This window comes from Manacus vitellinus, unplaced genomic scaffold, assembly GCF_001715985.3.
Source record: "Manacus vitellinus isolate BGI_N305 unplaced genomic scaffold, ASM171598v3 scaffold_11_pilon, whole genome shotgun sequence".
Lineage (NCBI taxonomy): Eukaryota > Metazoa > Chordata > Aves > Passeriformes > Pipridae > Manacus > Manacus vitellinus.
This window is the reverse complement of record NW_021938895.1, coordinates 9,331,483-9,356,926: the sequence shown is the minus strand read 5'-3', so window position 1 is coordinate 9,356,926 and position 25,444 is coordinate 9,331,483. Positions and strand designations below refer to the sequence as shown.

The window sequence follows — 25,444 nt, the reverse complement described above, 5'->3', positions numbered from 1 at the left end:
TCATTAATATACAGTGTTTACATACAAAGCACTTCAATAATTTCAATAATTTTATACTTAAGAGATGTTTTCACTGACGTATGTATACATACTTAGGGAAGATAGATTATCATAGTTATTACACAGCATTTACTCTATGACTCTTCTAACCATTCCTTGGATGTAATCAGAGTTTTTGATGACTTGTCCCTATTGCCTCTTGTCCTATCACTGAGCATCTCTGAGAAGAGACTGACTCTTAACTCCTCTACTTGTTTCCTCATCCACATATTTAAAGATAAAGATATGATCTCCCTTAGTCATCTCTTGTCAAGACAGAATGAACCCAGTTCTCAACCTCTCTGTTAGCTCTCCACTGGACTTGATCCAGTATGGCAACATCTTTATTGTAGCTGGGACCTTGAAATAGGATCCATATGCATGACAACCAAAGTAAAAACTTACCTTGACAGGGAGCATGTGCTTTGTCTCATACAAAGAACGGCAAATTTTCAAAATTTCATTTCCTGTGTTCTCCTTTTCCTCAGGTGGGCATCTCTGCAGCATAACAGTTCCCAGTTTCACCCAGGGATTATCATCTGTGCACGATCTGCCCAGTAAAAAAAGACATGTATACAGAATGTAAATACACATACACCACTTTCTGTAAGTTGTTCCTTGTGTGTGTGTGACTTAAAATTGCAACCTCATGAAAGAAAAACGAAAGTTTTGAGACAAGTTACTGTCCATTATGCCAGCACTCTTTCAAACACAGAAGATTAAAATACTTGGAATTATGACATACTGTTACAATCCCTGAGGAATTACAGATAAAGACTGATCAAATTGGAATAGCATAGGAACCACTTCTCCCGGCTTTATACCAGCTGATTTACCAAGCAGAATGGTATCAAGGGAGGGGTGACAGGAATCCAGTACTCCTAATTTTGTTTGTTTTGATCACATTTTAACAGCTTCTGTCTCTCAAGTATCTGTCTCTTGCTTCTGAGTGGAGAAAATATTGCCAGATTCACATTTTAATTTTCAGGTCCAACAAGTACAAACAAAAATAAACTTTTTCCATAGCCCATCCAAACAGGGTAGGAAAGTGAAATTACGTGCTTCTGAACTTCTCTGCTAGTAGATATGGATGCAGACATATTTGTTTTACATATTTAAAAAATTCTTGTAATCCCACACATAACTTCATAGTATGTCACCATTATACAGTCAGACTTAAACAGATAGCAGACAGTAGATATGAGTAAATTTTATCATGAGGATGACAAAGGTAATGTTTACTGTAAAGTTTTGTTGCTGCAACATTTCTTGGCCTATAGCCTCTATCTGACAGATCATGGAGATGGCTGGATACTTTTCTTAGAAATAAGTGTCCTGGCTAGGACTGGATGTACTGACGGAAATGGGTAGCCGACCACTTTTACGTGATAGCACAAAGTGTAACATTGGAGCACATCTGCACTGTCATTTTTCTAATGTAAATTAAGTTAGTGCATTTCAATTCCCACCTACAATGGGCTAAAATCAGGCATAATGACAGACTAAATCATGATTATATTAAGCCACAGTAACACAAATACTATGTTTATCTGTGCATAAACTTAGGAAGGAACAAAAGCTGTTTTAAAAATCACCCCATCAATCTCTCTGGCCAGTAATCAGCACCCCAAAGACATGGGAAACTTTTTATTTAGCGTGAAGAAAAAAAAAATGGCATCAAGACTAAAATTCGCCATATTGTGTTACATTTGTAAATTAAGATATCCATCTAGCACACGTGACAATGAGCAGTAAAATGCTGTCAAAGTGCTGCTTTTCAAACTATTATTTAGTAGCAATTGTTAAAGCAACACATTAATGTCATTGTAAATGGAGTCTGTTAAGAGAGTCAGAGGGATTGACATATATGAGGACTCTGACAGCTCTGGAGAGGATGGAGAGGACAACCACCAGTATCTACTATTTCATATATGAACGCTCTCTCCTGTTCATCGCCCGTTTTTGCAAGTACACATAAACAACAAGTAAAATCAGCTGAACATGAAGCTGACATTACAGCCCACCATGAAAGTCAGACAGAGATGACAGGAGTGGGCAACTGAATGCAAATTAAATAGAAGTCGTTGTCTTTCTTCCGACAGTTTAATTGAGCCTTTTCATCATTCACAGTCACTGAGCACAGAGCTCCCACAAGTCTGGCTGGGAACAGCAGAGCTCCTCCTTTCCTCTCCCTCTCCCTCTCCCCTCCTTTCAACCTCATGGGTCGAACTCAAAGATGCCAGCATATTCAACAAACAGAACATGATGCACTTAATTTCTGAATCCTCAGTAAGGTCAGGAGAAGGAAAAAAAACCCCTGCAACTCCATCTTTGCCACTGGTTAAATGGATTGCTCCTGCTATGTCATCCATTTCTTGCTTAGAAGCACAGAGAGTCATGAATTTCCACTTCTGTAGCTGCTGCTCCCAGAGTACCTTAAGAAAATCTGTAAGAATTTACCATTCAAAAAAGGAAACAAAAATCCCACCACAAAACACAGAAAAAACAGAAAGATGGCAAGGCCATCAAGGCTTGCCATATGCAAATTTATTTAAGTATCAGATATACAGTTTACACATATAAAGCTGTTCTCACCACAATTCCTTATAACTATTTCAACTGCTTCTGTGATCTATTAACAAATATCTGCTATTTGCTATCTCTAAGTGAAATTAAAATTCAGTTACCAAAACTTTGACATCTACAGGTAGAATTCAGTTTTCTTCTCTCCTGAATTTTACTTTAGTTCAATGTGGTCAAAAAAAGTTACTTCTCAACATGAAAAAGGTAATTATTTCAAAAGCACAGTAGAAACACATTAATTTTTTTTTCCCATTAACAAAAAGCTGGTTTTTTTTCAGCTCCAAAACACCTTATCAATATTTATTATAAATATAAAAAATGCCTTTTGAATGTAGGCATCAAGTTCCAAAGGTACTTGCAGAGCTTCAGGTACTGTCAATAATTTTTTTTAAAAATACCTTCATGAAATGTTTAAAATGACATCTGAATATGAGACATCTGGGTGGAAAAGCATGCATGCATAACAAGGGTATGAAAATAAAATTTTAAAAAGTATACAGCTGTGAGTATTGATTGAAGCAACCAAGCTACCTCTTTGTTTTCTCACAGTAAACATTGCATATTACTACATGAAGAGAATCTCTTGCCATAATAAGCATTAGTGTAGCTGGAATGTTTTAAAAATTAAGAACTCAAAAATGTTAAAAAACATGGACTTTTTAATACAGAGGTTACAAAATTAAAAGCCTACTAAAAAAACTCTCAAACTTCAGTTCTTTTACCTCTCTTTCCTTTTGAGACTTTATAGAATGTAAACCTAAGGAAAAATAATTTTGCTAACTGCAGCAGTATTTCACTTGACCTTTTGTTCTATAAGTTTTGTTGGTTTTTAGGTGTAAAAGGTTTGATGGCTACACACACTGTGAGACATCCAATTTTTAATTAAAATCAAACCCAAAACTTCAAATGAAAGCTGGAACATGAATTTGTGACATACTATGTAACAGGCCTTCTAACAGATAAAACCTCCATTCTGAACCGATGGTCTGAACACTTTCAGACTCTCTTCAGCACCAACCGTGTAGACCAAGACTCAGCAATTCAGTCCATCACACAACAACCGGTGAAATACGAATTGGATACTGCCCCCACTTTAGGAGAAACCCTCAAGGCCATACAGCAGGTGAAAATCAGCAAGGTAGCTGGGGTTGATGGAATTTCACCTGAAGTCTGGAAACATGGGGGCCTTGCACTCCATGCTAAATTTCATGAGTTTGTGGTGCGCTGTTGGGAACTCGGCGAACTACCATCAGACTTCGTGATGCAGTCATCATCATTTTGTATAAGAAGAAAGGTACTAAATCAGATTGCTCAAATTACCATGGTATTACATGGTATTGCTCTCCATTGTTGGCAAAATCCTGGCAAGAATACTTTTGAACAGACTAATACCTGCTATAGCAGAAGGAATTCTACCTGAAAGCCAATGTGGTTTCAGAGCCAACAGGAGCACCACAGACATGGTATTTGTTCTCAGACGACTGCAAGAGAAGAGTAGGGAACAGAACAAAGGTCTCTATTAACCTTTGTCGACCTCACCAAGGCTTTTGATACTGTGAGCAGAAAAGGTCTGTGGCAGATTTTGGAACGAATAGGTTGTCCCCCCAAGTTCCTTAAAATGATCATCTCACTCCATGAGGATCAGCACGGTCAACTCAGATATGGCAACACACTTTCTGAGCTCTTTTTAATTAAGAATGGTGTGAAACAAGGCTGCGTTCTCGCTCCTACCCTATTCACAATCTTTTTCAGCATGATGCTCCAAAGGGTCACAGCAGACCTCGATGATCAGGACGGTATCTACATCCGATACCATACTGATAGAAGCCCATTCAACACTAAGACCTTAAATCATCTTGTCCAGGAGCTGTTTTATGCTGATGACGCCGCCCTTGTTGCCCACACAGAAGCAGCTCTGCAGCATTTAACATCCTGCTTTGCAGATGCTGCTGAGCTCTTTGGGCTGGAAGTCAGCTTAAAGAAGACAGAAGTTCTCCATCAACCTGCACCTCAGGAAGTCTTCCATCATCCCCATATCACCATTGGCCAATCAGAGCTCAAATCAGTCCAGCAGTTTAATTACCTAGGTAGCCTCATCTCCTCGGATGGTAAGATTGACAGGGAGATAGACAACAGGTTAGCAAAGGCATACAGTGCTTTCGGAAGACTCCATAAAAGAGTATGGCATAATAAACACTTGAAGAAAAGTACAAAGATCAGTGTTTACAAAGCCATTGTGCTGTCTACTCTTTTATATGGTTCCAAATCATGGGTCATCTACCACCACCACCTGCATCTCCTAGAACGCTTCCATCAACGCTGTCTCCGTACAATCCTAAACATCCACTGGTCAGATTATGTGACCAATACATCTGTTCTAGAACAAGCAGCAGTCACAAGTATTGAGGCCATGTTGCTGAGAACACAGCTGCGTTGGGCAGGGCACGTCTCAAGGATGAAGGACCACCGCCTCCCTAAGATCTTGCTTTATGGTGAACTTGCCACCGGCTGCCGCATGAGAGGAGCCCCAAAGAGAAGATACAAGGACTCCCTGAAACAACATCTCAGCCTTGGCCATATTGATCACCATAACTGGTCTACTCTGGCCTCCAATCGGGAGGCCTGGAGACACACCATCTATAACACTGTGGATGCTTTTGAGAAACCACACAGGATCACCCTTGAGGAGAAAAGACAACGCAGAAAGAATTGTGCCTTGCAGAATATACCACCTAAGGAGTCTTTCTGCTGTGCCTTTTGCAACCGGACATGCCTGTCTCGTATTGGCCTTTTTAGCCACCAATGTGCCTGCAACAAAAGTGGGTAGAGCCCTTCCCAAATCTTCGTTTGTGAAGCCCAGCCATGAGTGAGATGAGATGTAACAGGCCTTGTACTTGTGCATTGAAGACAATTTTTGTTTTTTAAAACTGTCACTAAAGAATTTAGGTTAATGCTTATCCAGGTTTGAAGGTAAATAATCCCTACAGATTATCTTGTAATCCACCAGTTTTCTACACATGCACTGAAAAGTTACTTTTCACAAAAAGATAAGCCTCAACTTTTCTGACAAATCAATGCACATAAACACTTCCACTTTAGGGAATGCAGTCCCCAAGTTAAAACAGGTTGTAATGCATACTCTACAGTAATCCTAAGTAAACATCATTTAAGGACTCTAACCTAAGCACTGTCAGACATGGCACATTGCTTTTGGTCCAAAAAATTTAATAATGGTATTGCTCTCTTTGAGAGATATGTGACGTTTATCTCATAAGTTTATATGAATCTTTATATCTTAGAAGTGATTATCAGTTATAGAATACAACTCCTAAATTTTTTACCTTTAAATGCGTTCAGAAAGTCACAGAAAAAACCCAAAGAACTGGTAAAAAATAACATAGTCAAGATGTTCCAAAATTAACACTTTCAGTTAATACCTACTCTGATGAGTACAATTCTGAAGTCTTAAATAATTACTTTAATTTTAAATTGTTGAGCTAGGATATGCCTTTCCTTGTATATATTCTTTTGGATACCTCACTCAGAGACAGAAATAATAGGCAGTGGATCTAGAAGAGAGAAGAGCCATTGCTTGGTATTATTATCCTCACAGACTCCCTGCAGATTACTTGCACATGAGCTTTCAAAGGCTTTTCTGCAAAGTATAACTTTGAATGGAAAAAACAGTCAGAACTTTCTATTCTTTTTTATAAATTTTGTTCACAGTGCTAAAAACAAGAGCAAAATATGTAATCTGAAATTTAAGCAGACAGAACACTCTCCTGTGCAAAAGTTCAGGCAATAAAGTTTTTCTGTCTCTGCCACAATACAGATTACATCTGCATATATAGGTTTAACAAGAAACTGATTTGAGATTCAATTCTGCTTTAAATAAACCATTTATTCTTCTCAGAATGGCCCCTTCCAAAGGTCATACTCTGAGCTATGTTTCAATTATTTGACTGAAAACTACATGACATCAAGCAAGAAGACTTTGAACTCTTTTGTTACATGACTGTTTGAAGAAATGCTCACCCGTTGCTCCTGTCCATTGGTGGCCAAGCTTGAAGTAGTAAAACCAAGTGGTGAAACTCAGACAGACTCTGACTAGACTCCAGAAGTCCCAGGAAGAGATCATACCTTTTTTCTTCATTTTCGATATCTGTCATCTCTACCTGAAGGGGACAAAAAAAAATTAAAAACCACCTGATATATTTCTTGCCAGAAATCAATGACTTAAAAGCAATCAACAAACTATCTGTGAAGGACATCGCTGTTCCAAAACAATGCAGGAACACAGTCAACATCATTTTCCCAGAAACCCATTTTCTTCCTTCTCATTTTCAGTTACATGCAAATAAAACAGGAGAGCACAAATGATGGAGAATGACTTAGGTGGACATTCCTAGAACGGTGTAACTTCACATAAGTACATTCATTGATTAGTTCACAGGATTTTATCTCTGTGTTCTTCAAACAACCAAAAATGCCTTAAATTTCTTTCACAATGTATAGACATACACACACACACACATATATTTTTAAAGAATGAGTATGTTTGTGCTCCCCTAATATATATTGCTCTCAGTCATGTAAGAAAATTCAATAGTTTTTCCTGAATTTGCAGCATCTCATCTTTTCTCACCTATGAAAGAGCCTTGAAAGATGATTCCAAATTACTTTACCCAGCAAAGAACATTTGCTAACAAGTAATGCAGTATTTCTCTGCATAGGTATTTGAACCTGAGAAAAACAAAACCCCACATTTCATCAGGCAGCTCCCAGACAACTTTATCTTGGGAAAAGTGTCCATCTCTGTTGAAAACCTGCAGTTTCTGCCAGGACTTGAATTCACGTCAGTTGATGACAGGTTCTTTTACAGATAATTACTGCCTGCAGTTTGCATGGTAAAAAAGTTCCAAGTAAAAGGTCGCACTGTTGAAGGAAGGTTGCTACTAAATGAGAAGTAGTTTCTGTTTAAAAGTTTGGCTATCACACTAGGAGGTCTTTTACAAATGGAACAGAAACTCGCTATCTACCTCACATACAAAAGTTTTTGGAGTTCAGAAATAATTTGTTACAATAACAGGGTAGCTTTCTCTGCATTATTAACACATTCTAACACTGAACTTTTCTTCCAAAGTTCAAAAAGTTCCAGAATATCAAACACTTCAGTTTCATCTTATAATTCTGGTGAAGACACACAGCATTAAATGTTAACTTTTCTGTTTCAGCCCAAGTAGTTCTAAGACATCAAACATGGACAAAGTCTTCCTTAGTTCTACATCTACTCTGAAAGATTAAAGACTGCATTCCAATCTTTTCAAAGTGGCTCTAATACATCAAGAGCAAATTTTCAAAAGAGGTTGGAAAACAAACATTACTGATGCATTTATCGAGTTGCCTATATAATCCATGACTTTAAAATATTTAGTGTTGAAAAACTGTTTGCTTCTGTCTCCAGAGTATATCTGAAAGCACCATATACTAAAACAATTTAGATAGTGCAGAAACATTTCTGAGATATGTCCACTTGAAATACTTTTTTGTACTGCAAATGTCACATAGCAGGCATCAGTTATCCACTTGTAATATCCCTAAATTCCATCTATACTTGTTAATATAAAATATTATAATAGTCAATATTTAAATTACAAGGCTGAAAAGAGAAAGGAGAAAAACAAGAAATGGTAAAAGAGGCATAAGACATGCTAACATCTAAGGTTCAAAAATATTTAGCATCTTAGCAAAATAATCACTAGTTGGACAACAGAAGCTCTCAGATTGCTTATCTGTCCTCAAACTCCTTCTTCAGACAACTAGCTGTTTAAATATTTAAACCAAGAAGCATTCTGGATGGTCCACTGAGTACATTTTGGTATATTTGCACAGACAGCATGTAACTTCAAAACACAGAAGAAATGTTAAGATCTCTCTAATGATAACCATAAAAATGGCAAGAAATGGTACAGACAATATTAATAGAAGAGAAAAGCTGTCACAGAAGGTCCCCCATTAGTAGTGGAGAGCAGATCAGACATCCTATTCAACATGAACTGAATTCCAATAATTCTGCCTAATGCATCTTTACAGACTTGGGTTTACTTTTTTTACAAGGTTAACTAACTTAACACTATAATTTTGAGTTTTGGACAGTAGGATCCTTGCAACGTGATTGCTCCTGACACAGCACACATCAATTCAATCAAAGTAAATCAGAAGAATTAACTTTCTGTTCTCAAACATAGTGAATTTCTGCAGTATTTCTTTCTACGGGGCCTTTTTTCAATCCACCTACGTTTCCCACTATGAGTAATAAAAATAAAGTGAACTTTCTACAAAGTTAATGATTTGTAGTCTTTAAGAAGACTAGTGAAAATTCACTTTTTATATTGCATTTTAAATGCATGTCATTTACATTTACTGTGAAACAGATGAGATTAGAAAGCGACAGTTCCTTGCTAGAAGAAAGCAATACCTTGAAGTAGCACATTGGAATGAGGTTTTAATTTATATTTATTATACACAGATATGTGTATGTATGTATATATATATATACACACATATATATATATATACATATATAACACACACACAGAGCATAAGTTTTCTTCTGCATTGTCTTCACTTTCTGAGGCTGAGGGAGAGCATGCTGAGGAAGCAGCCACCTCTCACAGCAGAGAGTACGCTGTGTAAAAAGGTAGAAATTCCATCTTAACAAAGGTGAAAGCTAGCTGAGATGAGTTGCTGAGGTTAGTCAAGCCTGTTATAGTGTAATAACAGTGCAAAAAAATCCACTTTTAATTGAACACTCCCTTTGTAGTGATTTTGGATGATCTATTCAGATGACTCTGAATGTTGCAACACAGCGTAATGAGATAATATAACTCAGCTCCCCCTTCCTTTTTTTTAACAAAACCCAAAAACGTCTGCCTAAACCACTCAAAGGTTAACCATGCAAAGATAACCTGCCATTAACTGCTCAGAGCCCTGATAACACAAGTGCCTGTAAAGAAAATCTGTCACTAAACAGAATAACGACGCCCATAGTCAGACTTGAACTTCAGATGAACCCAAGGAAATATGAAAAACAACAAAAAAAGGAAAAACAAAACAAAACAAAACAAAACAAAAAAAACAACAACAAAAGCAAGGAAAAGGAAAGCAAGGACTTTCAGTTTTAACAACAGATTTGCTCAATTCTGACTTGATTTTCTGCAGTTTCAGGCAGTCTCTTTGGCAGCAGAACACATCTGGCTTCATGCTTCTCATTAAAAGGCTGCACAAATATTTACCACAATGGGAAAGTCAATTAGGGGAATTAATTGTAGAAATTATACTCATGATAGATTATAAAGCAAAACACAAATTAAGTAAAGCCCAAACCTTATGTTAAACTGTTAAAATACGCAATTTCATTATCGAGGGACTACACATGTTCAGAATCAAGAATATGTAAACATCTGCATATGTTAATCTTCCTTTAAAAAAACATACAGGAAATTCACAAAGCAAAATACAGGCTACACAAACAACACTAAGTGCAGCTTACAACTGCATTTGATACTATCAGTGGTCTGAAACAGTGCAAACCCCTCTTAATCCTATGTTATCCTGAGAACTTTACATCTTTTCCCAGTTTCTCGTTACTAGGTAGCAGCTGTTAGGATTGCCCATAAAGGAGTTCTGACTCCAAAAATCAGGCCACCATTCCCAAATAGTGACCAAGACAGAAAACAAACAACATTTCAAATGGGAATGCAGATTGCAGCTATGGCCTGTAACAGCTGCAACATGCCTGAAGAGTCGGATTATTTTTGTTATCCAAAATAGCGTACTTTGGGTGTCCTTGAGCACAGCCACACGATACACTTCATTGAATTACATGATTTTAGCCATCAAACAGCTATCTTCTCTCAAGTAGTTATGGTCTGCTTACCAATAGCAGAGCCTTGTCATAGCACGTGTTCAGTCACCTGTCACTGTCTTACAGGGACAGTCTTGAACTGCTCTGACTCGCAAGTCTCAGGAAAACTAGCACTCTTGAAGAAAAATTTACTGCTGAAGTCCAGCTATTTATCAAACAATTGGTAAAAATATCTCAGTTCTGATATAACTTTGCTAGTAGGAAGTTACCTCAGATAAGATTCCCAGAAGCTCTTTAAAACATTTGGGTTTATACAAAAAATATGTGATATGTATGGCATGGGTGCTTTTACTGCTACAGTATAAATAAAATGAGGAATCTGGCAGTTGCTTGAGATACCTGTAATGTCTGCAACAGTACATTATCTGAGCACAAACATACCCTTTATCATCTGACTTCAGCCATCCCAAGTAAACTTGGAATGCATGCTCTTTATATCCAGTGTTGAAATAAAGACTTAAAGCACTTACAATCCCTGGTCAAATAAAAGCAACTGTTCTGCTTCATGATCAAATCTTTCAAAGACTTAATATAAGGCTCTTTCATCACATCAACACATCCTATTAGATGACAAAAATGCTGAAACCACTCAACATACTTTATTAAGTTTCAAAGCATGAAGTTTTGACTCATCATCTTGTTCCACAGATTCTTTATTGCTTTATATCATCACATATGGTATGCATAAAGGAGTCCAAATATTAAAAGCGGCCTCTCAAGTTTGTTCTGTAGCTTCTAGAAACCTAATGTTTTATAAAAACTTAAGATGCTAAACTTGAAGAATGAAAAGGTTAAAACTGTGGACATCACACACGACTGATAAAGACAAGGTTCAGCACAGCAGTCTGCAGGATCAGTACTTTAGTTTGGCACATTATCTCACTGCTGAGATTTAAGTTACTTTAAAATCACTACTTACAACAACAGTAGAATGTTGCTGTACCTAAATTCTGCCATTTATGTATCCACTAACAATTGTTCTCCCCTCCTAAGGGGCAGATACATCTGATAGAGTTATAAATGCTTTATTGCTAAAGCTATATAATCTAAGAATCTTGTGCTGACTAAATTGGCTGATGAGAGTGATTTTTGAAAAATGGAAATGCCAATAGAAATATCCAGCCAATCCAATCCTCTTCATCAAAATACAAAATGCTGCCTATTTACATATGAGAATAATGAGCAGAAAAACTAACACAGGCAGACCTCCACCCCACTCTGCCCAATGATATCTATTCTGCAAATTCCATTTTTACTCTCTGTTGGCTTGACAGAGCCACAGTTTTCATCCACAGATTTTGCTCACTACAAGGGAAATAAATGATAAGGATGTTTATAAATTAAGAATCAAGCTGCAGAAATAAGGAAAATATTTTCCTTCATCATAATTGCTTGTTTATCAAGAAAAGCCACATCCATGCTTAAAACCGAACTCCCTGTACTAAAGGCAGAGAAATTTGCAGTTTCAAAGAAAGGCAACTAAAAACGTACTGATTTACATGATTATAAAATTCATTTTATTACCACCCACCAGATGGTAAATGTAAATATTTCAAAATGTGTTCCTGTTCGTCACTGCAGTATAAATTTGAATTAATATGGCAATGAAAATAGAAACACTAAGCAGGCATTTGAGTAGTCCCTTACTGCTACAATACACTTACAATTTGTCAGAACTCCCCTGTAAAATGCACTGGTTTTATTTATCTCCCCACCCTCCCCTCTGCCCAAGATGTAGTGCTAGAGAATTCATCTATGCTACATTTCAAAATAATAGGCAGATGTGACATGAAAGATTTTATTCAGATTCAAGACAGGGAACACTGATGCTAAAACTTGCTTCCACTCATTAGACAGGGCTTAACATGGTTTATAAACAATGACTGAAAGGATTGGTAGCAATATGATAGAATTTCTGTAATTGCCATCTTGGTGTGCTGTTCATGGCACCAAAATACAGCAGTCTCGCCTGAAGGAGTTTACAATCTAATTAGGTAAATCACTTTCTACACAACAGGCCAGTCAGGGTTGGTCACTGAAGAAAGTCATCTTCCCACTCTGCAGGTCATCCTGGATTCTATCATTCCCCGTTCTGTTGGTATCTGTGTGGCTACTGAAATTCTGTACAAGCATAAGTAACTGAAACCTACCTCTAGTACAAGGCTGCAAAGTTAAAAGCTTGTTACAAAGGACAAAAAAAATTACAAATTAAGTTAAATAGATATTTTAAAGTTAATTATGAACACATATGTCAAATATTACCCCTAAAAAAATCCAAAGCTGCAACACTGTACAACTGTTCCTGAAACTGCATAGCTACTGACTCTGCAAATAAAAGATTAGGAGTTTTTAGAGGCTATTATTTATTTCACTTTCTTCAAATTGTTTCAAAATACTAGATATCCTATTAGTCTTGATGTAAGACACATCATATACTTGTGAAACAAAGCAAAACCACAAGCACGTATTAAAACATCTTATTCAATACCTTCAAATGCCACAGCATTTGAACAGTAAACCCTTTTTAAAGGCAAACCCACAAGTTCTGTACTCCCCAACACAGTACCAGCTTCCCATCATTTCTAAACCAGGGTTTCTTTTAAAAGAAAACCTGTAAATTGTGATTGAGGGGAAAATCCTCAAAGACATGACAGGGTCAGGCTGGGGAGAGTAGTAACAAGTTTGGAAGAACAAAGCACCGTGTTATTCAGCCACCCATCTGCCAGTGTATGGGCACATGGGAAGGGAGGAAATCAAGAGCAACCATGAGAGCAGAGCTGTAAGCTTGGGCATAGTTTGAGATATCTGGTTAAAGGCAGGTTAGTAAGAGACCTCATATTAATTAGGTCAGAAAGATGAGGTTAAAAATCAGTGAACAATTCTGTTTTGTGAGACATAAACTGGAAGTCAGAGAGACAGAGAATTGGGGAACTACTACCCTTTATCCTTACTGCTTTTTCCTTGCTATATTTATAGTCTCATTCTTCAAAGTTCAAAAGGTTTTAGCACTGGAGGAAGCCATTATTGCAATCTATTTTGATCATCTACATAACTCTGTGCACAATTTTATCCAATAATTTTGCACTAAAATCGGACCTTTGGTTTAAGCTACAATACTTCCTAACAGACTTAGGCATTTTATTTAAGAAAATAAGTTTAAAGTGTAAATGAGTTTGGTGTCTTTCTGGTAAATTATTCCCACCTGCCAGACAAACAGTAAATCTTTATTTGATTTTATCTAGATTGAACTTATTTAATCTTGCCACAATAACATCTGAATTTACAGCTTACCTACACAGTTATTCCTAATTAACCCACTCTGACTACTCACAGATAAGGGTAATATTGGAGTAAGTTTCATATATGTTTTTCCTTTTCCTACTCTTCTTTCTCCATCTGGTTTTTTTGGTCACTGTTGGACACAGAATACAGGGCTGAACTGGACCTTGATCTCAATGAGGACTGACACTCTTATATACTCACACATATATTAAAATTTACATTATGAAAAGACACTGGACACACAATATTTTGTTATATAGAGCTTCCCTGTGAGAACACAGGGACGCAAGTAAGCTTATAATTTTCTGTATGTGAAATGTGTACTCTCACAAGGCAGCTGAATAGGAGACAATGAGGTCAAGCAGAAGTTGGTTGTCAAAGATATATTTTACAGACTTCCCTCAAATTTAGTATCACCTTAACATACTCGCCATAGTATTTATCAAAGTTTTGAAGTTTAAAAGATACTGTGATATTATACCTTTCACTCTATGTCATAGCACTGTACTGCCATGTACAGAGTTAAAGGCAATTAAGAAATATAGTTCAAAGAATGCATTTATACAGCATTATGTTTTACTTACTTTAAATACTCCCTTTGTTTCAGAATTAAATTCAACAGATTTCCTATTAAAATGAATATTGCCCAATGACTATGATGAAGCACTGACATAATCTGCTTCCTTACTGAGCATTCAGTCTCACTACTGCACTTCCTATTTTCAGAAGGCCATTTTTGAAAAGCTGATAAGAACTTTTACTTTTGACAAAACCCACAGAAACCTGTGGCTTAGATTATAAAAGTATGAGCTTACTCACACTACTGTTGTATAAGTGCAATTTGAAGTGCACATACATACAACTAAACTGTAAACCTGGCAAATGCCAAGACTTCCTGTGCACAAGAAAATATTTCCTGTCTGTAAGAAAATATTTATCTGCCAATGTGTCATTTGTGAAGTCCATCTTTCCTTTAGCAAATATGAGTTTTACTTTCTCAAAAATGTGTTCCAAATATACTCCCCTCGTGGCAGAGGAACCCGACAGCTTTAAATAAGATGTTTTCATCTTACTTTCTCCATCTGCCCAAGTGCACATGTGGATAATCCTACTTTTAATCCATTTTGGATTTTGGTAAATGGAAACTTGTGTGTTAGTAAGTCACAGCTGAGAGATGGCAACTTTTAAAAAACTGTTCTACTGGCCTCACAAATACTCCTGGATAATAACAGGATTTAGTTCTTGTTTAATGAAAAAAACTACTATAGTTTGTAGCCTGGACCAGTGCTGCAGATTAAATTCCCTTGCTTGAAACAAGCGTTTTTGAAGCTATGTTTAAGGATTTCTCCCAGTTAATGAAAAGCTAACAGCTTTATAAGGAATGTCCACTTAAAAAACAACAAACCAAAATCAACAAAAAAAAAATTAAAAACCCCACCACATTGAAAGTACTGTGTCAGGGGAGGTTCAGGTTGGATATAAGGAAAAGGTTTTTCACCCAGAGGGTGGTTTGGCACCCAGGTTCCCCAGGGAAGTGGTCAGCACCAAGCCTGACAGAGTTCAAGAATTGTTTGGACAATGCTCTCAGGGACATCGTGTGACTCTTGGAGTGTCCTGTCCAGGGCCACGAGTTGGACTCAATGATCCTTGTGGGTCCCTCCCAACTCAGGATAGTCTATGATTCTTTTGTTGGTTTCCATTACTAGGTGGAATATAACCTTAGACAGTGACAGAAAGGCCTCATATCTCTCCTCCATTTGAGTTTAAGACCAACAAGGAGACTGAAATTTATGGTGGAGCACAGTCCAAGTTCCAAACTCAGAAAGAGAACATGGGCTGCTCTGTCCTACGCTGGAAGAAACAGTCTGACAGGCCAGAAGGAAGTATCTGCTATCAAAACTACAAACTGGGAACAATCCATAAAAAAATGAAAATTTGAGTCAAAGGTTTTGCATGAACAAGCTCAGCATTCACTGGCCGTGCCTTACACGCCAAAGAAGAGAGAACTCTGTGATCAGGCTTTCTTGCACGTTCCCCAAAGCTGGACTTCATATATTAAAAACTATTATGAGTGCTGACCACATATGCAAGCTTGCTGCATGCAGATAGTAAAGGGATGAACATAATCCCACAGGTCAAGCCCTGCTGAAACTAAAGCCAGTGAACATGATAAACAAATTATGGGATTCAAGTTTAAAAACAAATCAACCAGAAGCCTCCTGATGATGAATTAAACTAAAGCTCAGCCACATATTGAGTTCTTGTAAAATATCCAATAACCTTTTTCTTCTGAACTGATTTATATATTAATTCCTTATCTGCTTCATATGCAGCTCACTAAGAAATGCATATAGATTCAATAAACACAAATGCGTTGCCTAATGCATAAAAATGAATAACTTGTATAGAAAATAAAATCCATTCATTTGTATTCTGCAGAAGACTGTGTCCTAATCTGCAAATCCATTTCAGCCCAGAGAAAACCTCTGAGGACAGTAGGTAGATATTGATAGAGAGATAAGAGCAAATAAAGAAAAAATTATGCATTTGAAACACTTATATATCAGCTGGAACTGAAAGAGATAGGATTAACATACATGTTATTTAACATGTATATTGCTTATCTGTGAGTTAATTAGGTAAAAATTTGGATTTATGTATGGCTTAAACTTAGATCTGTGCAACATGAGGGATTTAAAAACACAGAAGTAATTTTCCTTGTATGCACCAGCTACTAATCATTGTTTTATAATTCATAATTTATGTGTTGTATAGATACTCTAACATTTAGATCAGAAAAGAGCATTGGAAGATGCAGCCTAAAAATGACAAGATTTTAATCCTTATATATTACTTTTAACTCTCAGCTGTTAAATTAGCATCAGCCATTTCCCTCCATACCATATACCAAGTGGTTCTTCAATTTACTCTTCTGATCATCACTACCATGAAGCAGCAGTGCATCCACAAGTTCCCAGGATTCAGCTCTATGTGTAACTGCTGTTTTGATAATGGAAGTCTGCAATTCTTGCTAATAGAGGTAAAATTATATTAAAAGCTGTTTACATGTAAATGAAAACTTGTCAAAATCAGTATTTCCAAAATACCTTCCTGACGATATGCAAAACTACCATAGTCAAAGATACATTTTTAAAAAGAAAAACTCACAATAAAGTAAGGTACTGTTTTACAGGAACATAAGGTTGTTGATGTTGACTCTAATTTTAAATAATATTTCAGTACTGCTATTTTCAGTTAAAAAAAGGAAAGAAACTCTGATTTTTATGCAAAATTTCTGCACTGTTTATCCATATTTATGACCTACACCAGGAGCACTTGAAGTACCAGGTGGATGGTTATCACAAAATTATTTATGCTGTAAAAACTAAAATAAAGGAGTAGTTCTGTTGCAGCCATAAAAATAATCACAATAATGTAGGCAGCATCATGCATCTGTCACACCAAATGGCTTTACATAAGCACTGCAATTGGTGGTTTTCTTTTTGATTTGCTGTAGTGAATATCCTAGCAGTCACAGTCATTATAGCTGAGCCCCTGTATAATAATAGCAACAATGTGGAAAAAAAACCCCTCACTCTCTCAATCAACAGGAACTATCACAAATTGCTATGAAGTAAGAACTATTTTAAGAATACCTGAGCAGGACTTCTTAGATGACACTGAGTTGATAGATCTCTAAATAAAAACTGTCATCTAGCATGACAGTGGATGGAATAGGAAAACTGAAAAAAAAATCAGCTGTTGCAGTTATTAATACAAAACACTCATTTAAGATATTAAAAGAATAATATCTAAAGAAAACCAGTTTTCAATTCACTTATATTTTCAAAGGACTTTGAACAACATTCCTAACTAGAAACCACTGAAGAACTTGATCTACTAACAGGAACAAAACCAAAACCAAACCAGTTTATGATAAAATAGTAAACATAAAAAGTAGAATTTCTCATGGATTTATGGCTGCTTCTTTGCTTATATAAAGTATGCTTTGGCGAGACTACAAGCACTGAACAGATAAGACACTGACTAATGATTGCCAAGGCTAGCTTATATAGAAAGAAAGTTCCAATTGACTTAAAATAAAAGTCTAGGGTAAGTAAATGACCACAGGATGGCAAATAAAATTTAACAATGGTAAAGCTATTACTAAAATATACTATTTTATAATTCCCAAATCTTCGTTCACGAAGCCTAGCCATGACTATTTTATAATATGCTACATTAACCTAATCAAGTCAAAACCGTAACCTGAGCCTCACTGAATGAAGTTCAGAGACCTCTGGTTCATGTACAGATGAAGTCAAGAGAGCAATCAAGATGTTGAGATGCATAAGCATGGACTGAATTTTCACAAGGACAGCACACTCACTTCTCCAATTACCTTCTTCAGAAGGTATACCACATTACCACAGTAGGCTCTGAGATAGAGGGGAGGACAGTTACAGAGAGAATACACTGTGGATGAGGTAACATGATTGGAATTGGTTACTTAGACTCAGTAAACAATAGAATGAGTGAAAAAGTGTAGTACGTAGAGACTTTGATTTCCTGGATTTTAATATCCTATAAAACATAGAACAACATAACATACCAAATCACATTAAGAGGTTAAAAAACCCCAACAAAATCACTGAATGGTTTGGTTTGGAAGGGACCTTCAAGATCATTTAGTTCCAACACCCCTGCCATGGGCAGGGACACCTTCCACTAGACCAGGTTGCTCAGAGCTTCATCCAACCTGACCTTGAACACTTCCAGGGGTGGGCCAGCCACAAATTCTCTGGGTAACCTGTTCCACTGCCTGACCACCCTCACAGTAAAGAATTTTTCATTAATAGTTAATCTAAACCTGCTCTTAGTTTGAAGTCATTCCCCTTTGTCCTGTCACTACATGCCCTTGTACAGTTTCTCCCCATGTTTCTTGTAGGCTCCCTTCAGGTAATGGAAGACCACAATTAGGTTACCCCATAGCCTTCTCTTCTCCAGACTGAACAATCTCAATTCTCTCAGCCTTTTCTTATAGGAGTGGTGCTCCACCCCTCTAATCATCTTGAATGCCCTCCTCTGGACTCATTCCAACAGGTCAATGTCCTTCCTGTGCTGGGGACCCCAGAGCTGGATGCAGCACCGCAGGTGGGGTCTCATCAGAGCGGAGCAGAGGGACAGAATCACCTCCCTTGCACTGCTGCCCACACTGCTTTTGATGCAGCCCAAGACACATTTGGCTTTGTGGGCTGCAAGTTCACATTGCTGAGTCATGCCCAGCCTTTCATCCCACAGCACCCCCAAGTCCTTCTCAGCAGGGCTGCTCTCCATCTGTTCAACCTCCAGCCTGTATTGATACAGGGGGTTGCTTCTCGAGCTTGTCCAGGTCCCTTTGGATGGTATCCCTCCTTCACAAAGCTTCAGCATGTTTTGCACTCGATGTATGATGTGTACCAATGCAAAAAATTTAGCAAGAGACATCCAAGGCTGATTTACAGCTTATCCACCCATTTCTCTGAAACACAGTAACAGAAGTCTGAATACATCACTAATGAGCTCCTAATTTTCCTGAAACTGGGATCAAAGCCGAGTATGAACTGTTTCAACAATTTTGCATTTATACCTTCATTACAAAAGACCTATTAGAGAAAGTGAATTATCTCCCATGAATCCACTCCAGAGCATTCTTATCATCCTCTGAAGCAACTTATACCAGTCACAGAATACTGCAGTATCCAGGGCTCACGTTCAAAACTGTCATGTGCATTCAAGCTATTCTGCTTTTCTCTCCACTTTGTCTTATTTGCTATAGTCTATATATAGATAATGGAAAATATTTCATTTGCATCTTAAAGTATTTAATTAATCATACAGGCTACAATTTATGTTCCTAGAAAAAATACATTTTACATGTTTTCATACAGATAAATTGCATCCTCAAGGAATGGAAATTAGTGTTTTAAAATATTAATTAAAACTTAAATTAAATTTCTTAAGCTTAATTTTTATGCATTACCAGTAGAGAAACAATGTCTCTAGAATTATAAACAACATCAACTCTAAGTTGATAGGAACATAAATCTTTCTTCTAATTAAGCATTTTTCACAAATGAAAGATGGCTGAGGATCAAACAGATACAGCTCCTTCACTTGTATTTTGCCAGATCAAGCTAAATTCTTCCTGGGGCATTGTTTCCCAACAAATGGCTTCAGCAAAATGACTTAAGGATTTAGAAAGCACAGTGAGATTTAAGAATTCTCACATTTAAATCTCTGATGTGAGTAGAGGTAATGGAGAAAAGCCAAAAAATTACTGGACATTGACATTGCCATCGAGACTGGTTTTTACTAAGTCACATGAAGAAACATCAAGTAAACAGATACACATTTTTCGTGTACTGTGGGAAGAGGAACAAAACAGCAAACGAGTCTTGATGGTCAGATCCAAGTTTTCAGAAAGTCATTATATATATACTGTAGTCATTACTAAGGTTGCTGAGACACAAACTTTCATATGGCATACATGAATTGCCAATATGAAGGAAGGAAAATGTGTTGTGCACATCCCACACACACAATACAAATTAATCTGACAATTTTTCAAAGCTAAACTTTAGGAAAAAAATAAATAAGAAAAGTGCCCAAAGTTAAAATTTTAAATCCCTATTAGATATCCCTTCCAACTTTCAAAAATGTTTAGCCCTCAGCAGCTCTGTATACTCCAAGATCATGAAAAAAACATAATATAACAAGATGAGGGGAAAGGCTAAATGAGATTACCTTCTCTAAATGACAAAGCTATTTGCATTTAAGTGGCATGCAAGTAGTAATTACATTTTGCATTTGCATAATAATGAAACAATTCTTTTAAGACAAGGTGTGCCTTATAGAAGCTTCACAATTAATAACTTCTTATCTTAAACTAACCCTTGATTTGCTTAGAGAAGCTTTGCTAGAGCCACTGTAACTTCCTGGGGCAAACCCCTAACTCATGTAACTTATGCCTTGACATAGACACACATATAACTCATTACCCAACACCTTACAGATGATTAGACACTGCTCTGAGGCATTACAGACTATTTATTTAGATACTATATGAAAAGAAATGGATTTCCCATCTTAGATGAATAAAGATAAATTTTGATATGAACATTCTAAACCACGTCTTTCTCCCTTCCCCTCAACATTTTTTAACATATACAAAGTCAGTATTTTGACCCATATTTTTCATGCACCAGTTAACTAGAAAATTACAGAACCTGAAGAGCTCAGATAAAATTCATCAAGGGGATTAAAACAACGCATGCTTCCTCCTCCTCCATAGTGTGGGATGCTTCTGGAATGTGAATTAAAAACTCTCAAGCCTTTGAAAAATGAGGACCCCTGAATTTTTAATTTTGTTAACTAATCATTAGAGAACTGGAAATTGCCGTGTTTCTGAGTGTTTGATAGGTAGCTACTTCCATAAAGTACATTTTTAATTTTGCAAGAGCTGGCCTGTTTCCCAGCACATTGATTTGTGGGACCACTACTTACAGCACCTAGAGCATAATTAAATATTAAGTCTCTCCCCGATGTATGCAAAGTCTGACTAAGAGGATTAGTAGACACACTGAGGGTGGCTTTCACACATTTTCTGGTAATTGAACACTGTAATATCATTTAAATTATCTTTACTCAATAGATATCCACATTCATACTTCACAATATCTGCTGTTCCTTTTTCTGCCAAGGAATGGTAAAGAGGGATCCCCTAAAAGTATGTAAGAAATGCCAACTAAGTAACAATAAAACAACCTGGAAGTAAATAATGAATAAAGCTTTGACATATTTGCAATATAAAGTTCATTTAAAAAACCCACCCAAAACTAACAACCTTTAAACAAATTCCTCTAAAATCTAAAAATAGCATTCAATCCACACCACTTCCCCATACCATTTATTTTAATGTGATTTTTTTTTTTTAAAGTACTTTGGTGGATGAGAAAGGATGACCAAGTTCATAAAGGTGTAGTGATGTTAGAGAAATTGATGTCCACAGACAAAGCAGACAGACTGACAGAGCAGTCTGTGCACGTTTGAAAGATGTAATTCCTCCTGCCTATTTCTTCATCCTGCTTCACAGCCAGGAATACTGAACAACCTGATCAAACTATTAAATTGCACTTCAACACCTCCTTCTGCAGAATGGGGGTGCTTTTAAAGGTCTTTGCACCTGAAACATTAACTTGCACAAGAAAATTGCATAATTAGTGTTTTGCCAAAGCTCATACACAAATCTCTCTCTCTGGTTTTCAGCAGCCGTGTAAGTACTGACTTCTGCAGTGCTCTTGTTCCACTATCAAAGCACAAAGCACTGGGAATGTACCACTTTCAATCTGGGTATTTTATTATGCTATTTTCCCTGTTTATTAATTCACAAAATATGCAAACAATCATCAAACAAGGTCATCACTTGTTTTTTCTAGTATCAGCTGGTAGACTAGCATTTGACATCTGCTGACTAAAAGAGAAAAAAAAGATAAAATAAACAGTCTACATCTAAGACCACTCATTTGTTTTCTTGGACATTTGTGAAGAACTCTGAATTTCAATGACGTGTACCTAATGGACAAACTAACATGACTCTCCCGTCTAAATAACACATTAATTACCTAGCACAAAATATTCAAAGAAAACAAAAGGTTCTCATCTATCACATTTAGTTTTAACTGACATGAAAATGAGAATAATTTTTTAATATTTTCTAATAGGACTCTTATAATTGCACTCTGTAGCAGAAATTGGGGTGCATAAATCATTATTTTTATATATGTACATGTAAGCACAGTTTTCACTATTGCTAAGCATGAAAACTATTTCTGCACTTAGCTAAATAATAAATAGCATATACAGACAACTTTATATTACAATATTGTATACATATTTTTATATAATTATCTTTGTAGGGTTTGAGCTTACCCAGTGCAGTAGTAAAACTTTTTATTTATTTTCATTATCTACCTGTAACTTTTTTCTTAAGACATTCTAGTTGAATGTTTTAAAATTGGAAATGCTTTTGAACTGGAAAGCAGGTCACAGGCAATACAAACACTGACAAAGGATTGAACGAAGATCAAGAATCCAATCCCAGACAGATATCTGAATAGTAGTTGAGGAATTAAATGCTGGTATTACTGTGAATGCAAGAGAAAAAGTAATTTCTAAAAAAAGCAAGAAATAAGTATTTTCTTTTCCTTTTAAGATTTTTATTGTGATTATTCCCTTGGATGAATTTAGTACAGTGAGTCAAAACTGAGATATTGCTTTTGTTTTACATGAATATAAAGTGGGTTTGTGCATAGATTTTTTTTTTTTGAGGAACTATTATAAATATACTTTTTTAGTTCCACAAGGTTTTGGCATGAGGGAGGCACTTAGAAAATAAACAAAAAGTAATTCTGCTTCTGAACAATTCTACATGCAATAAGTGCTACTCATATGATTTCAAAACAGCACAAGCTTCAAAGACAAGACTAATTTGTCCTGTTAAGCCTGTAGTATATTTTCCTTGCATTCAGAAATGCAGAACCTCTAAAAATACATATGTTGATATTAAGCATTTCAGCAAAATGAGTCATGAAATGAAGCAGTTAAAATATTAATAATGAATAACCAACAGGAGTCTTTTTGTATATCTATAGAATTGTTAATATTCTACTTGACAAATTCAAGTGTTTCCATTCCTGAGAATATTCATTAGAAGATCCTTAATAGTCTTAGATTAACTTCTATGTATACTTAAAAAATGGAAGTATTTTGTCACCTTTTAATTCAAAAGGAAAATTAATCTGTTTCAGACTTGAAAACCTGAGCTGAGAAGCACTTTGTCTCTCTTATCTGGAAACAAATAAAGAGCTAAGAGTAACTTCTTTCAACAATGAGTTTACCTTATTTTTTTCCCAACTTTAGGTAGTGGCCAATAACTGCCATTCTAATTCTGACTATAATGACAAACCAAGTAGAAGATAAAGAAGGAAGGTAAAATTGATGGGAAAAAAATGGTCAGAAAAGAAAGAATATATAAAAACTTTGAAGTCAATGCTTGACACAGAGGAAAATCATTACTATTTAATCAAGTTCAGTGTTATGTACTCCTGATCCCAAACAAAAGCTGAGGAGTCCCTTAACTTTACACAGTTTTGTTTTTCAAAGAATCAAAATATATCAAACACTTGATTCAAAAGGCAAGTAGGATTAGTTCCTATACCAAAAGAATGCATCACAAGCACATATTGAAAAACAGTCTGATGCTATAATTTACAGCAATCAATACCTTTTTTTCAGGCCAGCATGCTCTGAGAACAGCTTGTGTCCTGAAGTACACAAGTAGCTTGCTGTCCTCATCACTGAGATGGAAGGCTTGCTCCAGAATTTGCAACACCCTGATGCGAGGCTTCACTGCTAAAGAGTCATCACCACAGAAAGGTCTCAACCACTCCAAAAGGTCATCTGAAGAAACTACTTTCTCCCTGTAATTAAACAATACTGTGTTAAACGGTCTCTGGCAATAATTCTAATGAAAGTACCACATGTATTTTTAAAACTTAACAGGTACATTCAATATGTAACAAATACATAACACTAGAAACGGAAGAGCTGACCTGTGTGAAGCTGCAGAGAAATAAGTCCTTGTTAATCAGTTGCCCAAAGCTGTGTGGTGTAAGAACTTTTTCTGAACTTCAAATAACTATGTAAATCCATCCGTAAAGTTCCATATTCTCCCACATACTACTTTGGTACCATACAATGGTGCTGGATTTCAGCATCTGAAAATCCAAGTCTTTTCACGGTGCCTGGGCCTGACTCATGCCTGTACTTCCACACCATCTGACTTTTACGGAAAACAAGCCGAAATGCTTCCATTTTAACTATGACACTTTTATATCTGAATGCTTATTCATACTGCCATCCTATATTCTTTTTCTTTCCTTACAAGTCCCTTCTTTACACTCCACACACACAAATTAATTTCTCCTAATTTTAGAACTAGGCATTTTTTTCTGTAACACCTATAGCCAGCTTGATGATTATAAATTCTTAGGATGATAATGATTGCAGAATGCTATAAACCTTAGAAAGAAAGAAATTAAAAAAGAGAGTCATTAAAAACTCTAAGTTTTGGGGTCTTTCTGACTTTGCTAATCATAAAAACCCTTAATCAAATAATTTAATTCAAAAAGTGTATTATATTGAATACAATCTAACTGCGTGAAAGCATTTAGGGTACACAGATCACCAACCAACACTGGGCAGGCAGAATAATCTGTTACATCCTTCAGAGGCTATAAACTAGGAGGTAGCAAACCAGTAAATGCTATTCTACCTTTTAGCAGTATTTTAAACTCAAGCTAATTTTTTTCTTACAGGAAAAAAAAAAAGCCAAGAAAGTAGTTCCAGGTGGAGTGTGATTTATAACTAAAGCCCTAATGTTCCCTTATTTGTCTTAACAAGACAGACGGGAAAGTAATATCAGACAGAAAACACCAATTTAACTTGTCTTGCAGCTCTGAAATAATAAATGTTGACATCTTAGGTTTCCATATTACAAGGACTTCAATTTTA

The 25,444-nt window shown here is 36.3% G+C and overlaps 1 protein-coding gene across 1 annotated transcript in view; it reads right to left on the bottom strand.

The window, feature by feature from the left end:
- NBAS (neuroblastoma amplified sequence) overlaps nucleotides 1-25,444 on the bottom strand; it is a 165,790-nt gene that overhangs the window by 15,983 nt on the left and 124,363 nt on the right. Inside the window, 3 exon segments of the mRNA XM_018088939.2 lie at nucleotides 445-589; nucleotides 6,658-6,797; nucleotides 24,156-24,351. Of these exon segments, the coding sequence (XP_017944428.2) occupies nucleotides 445-589; nucleotides 6,658-6,797; nucleotides 24,156-24,351 (481 nt within the window).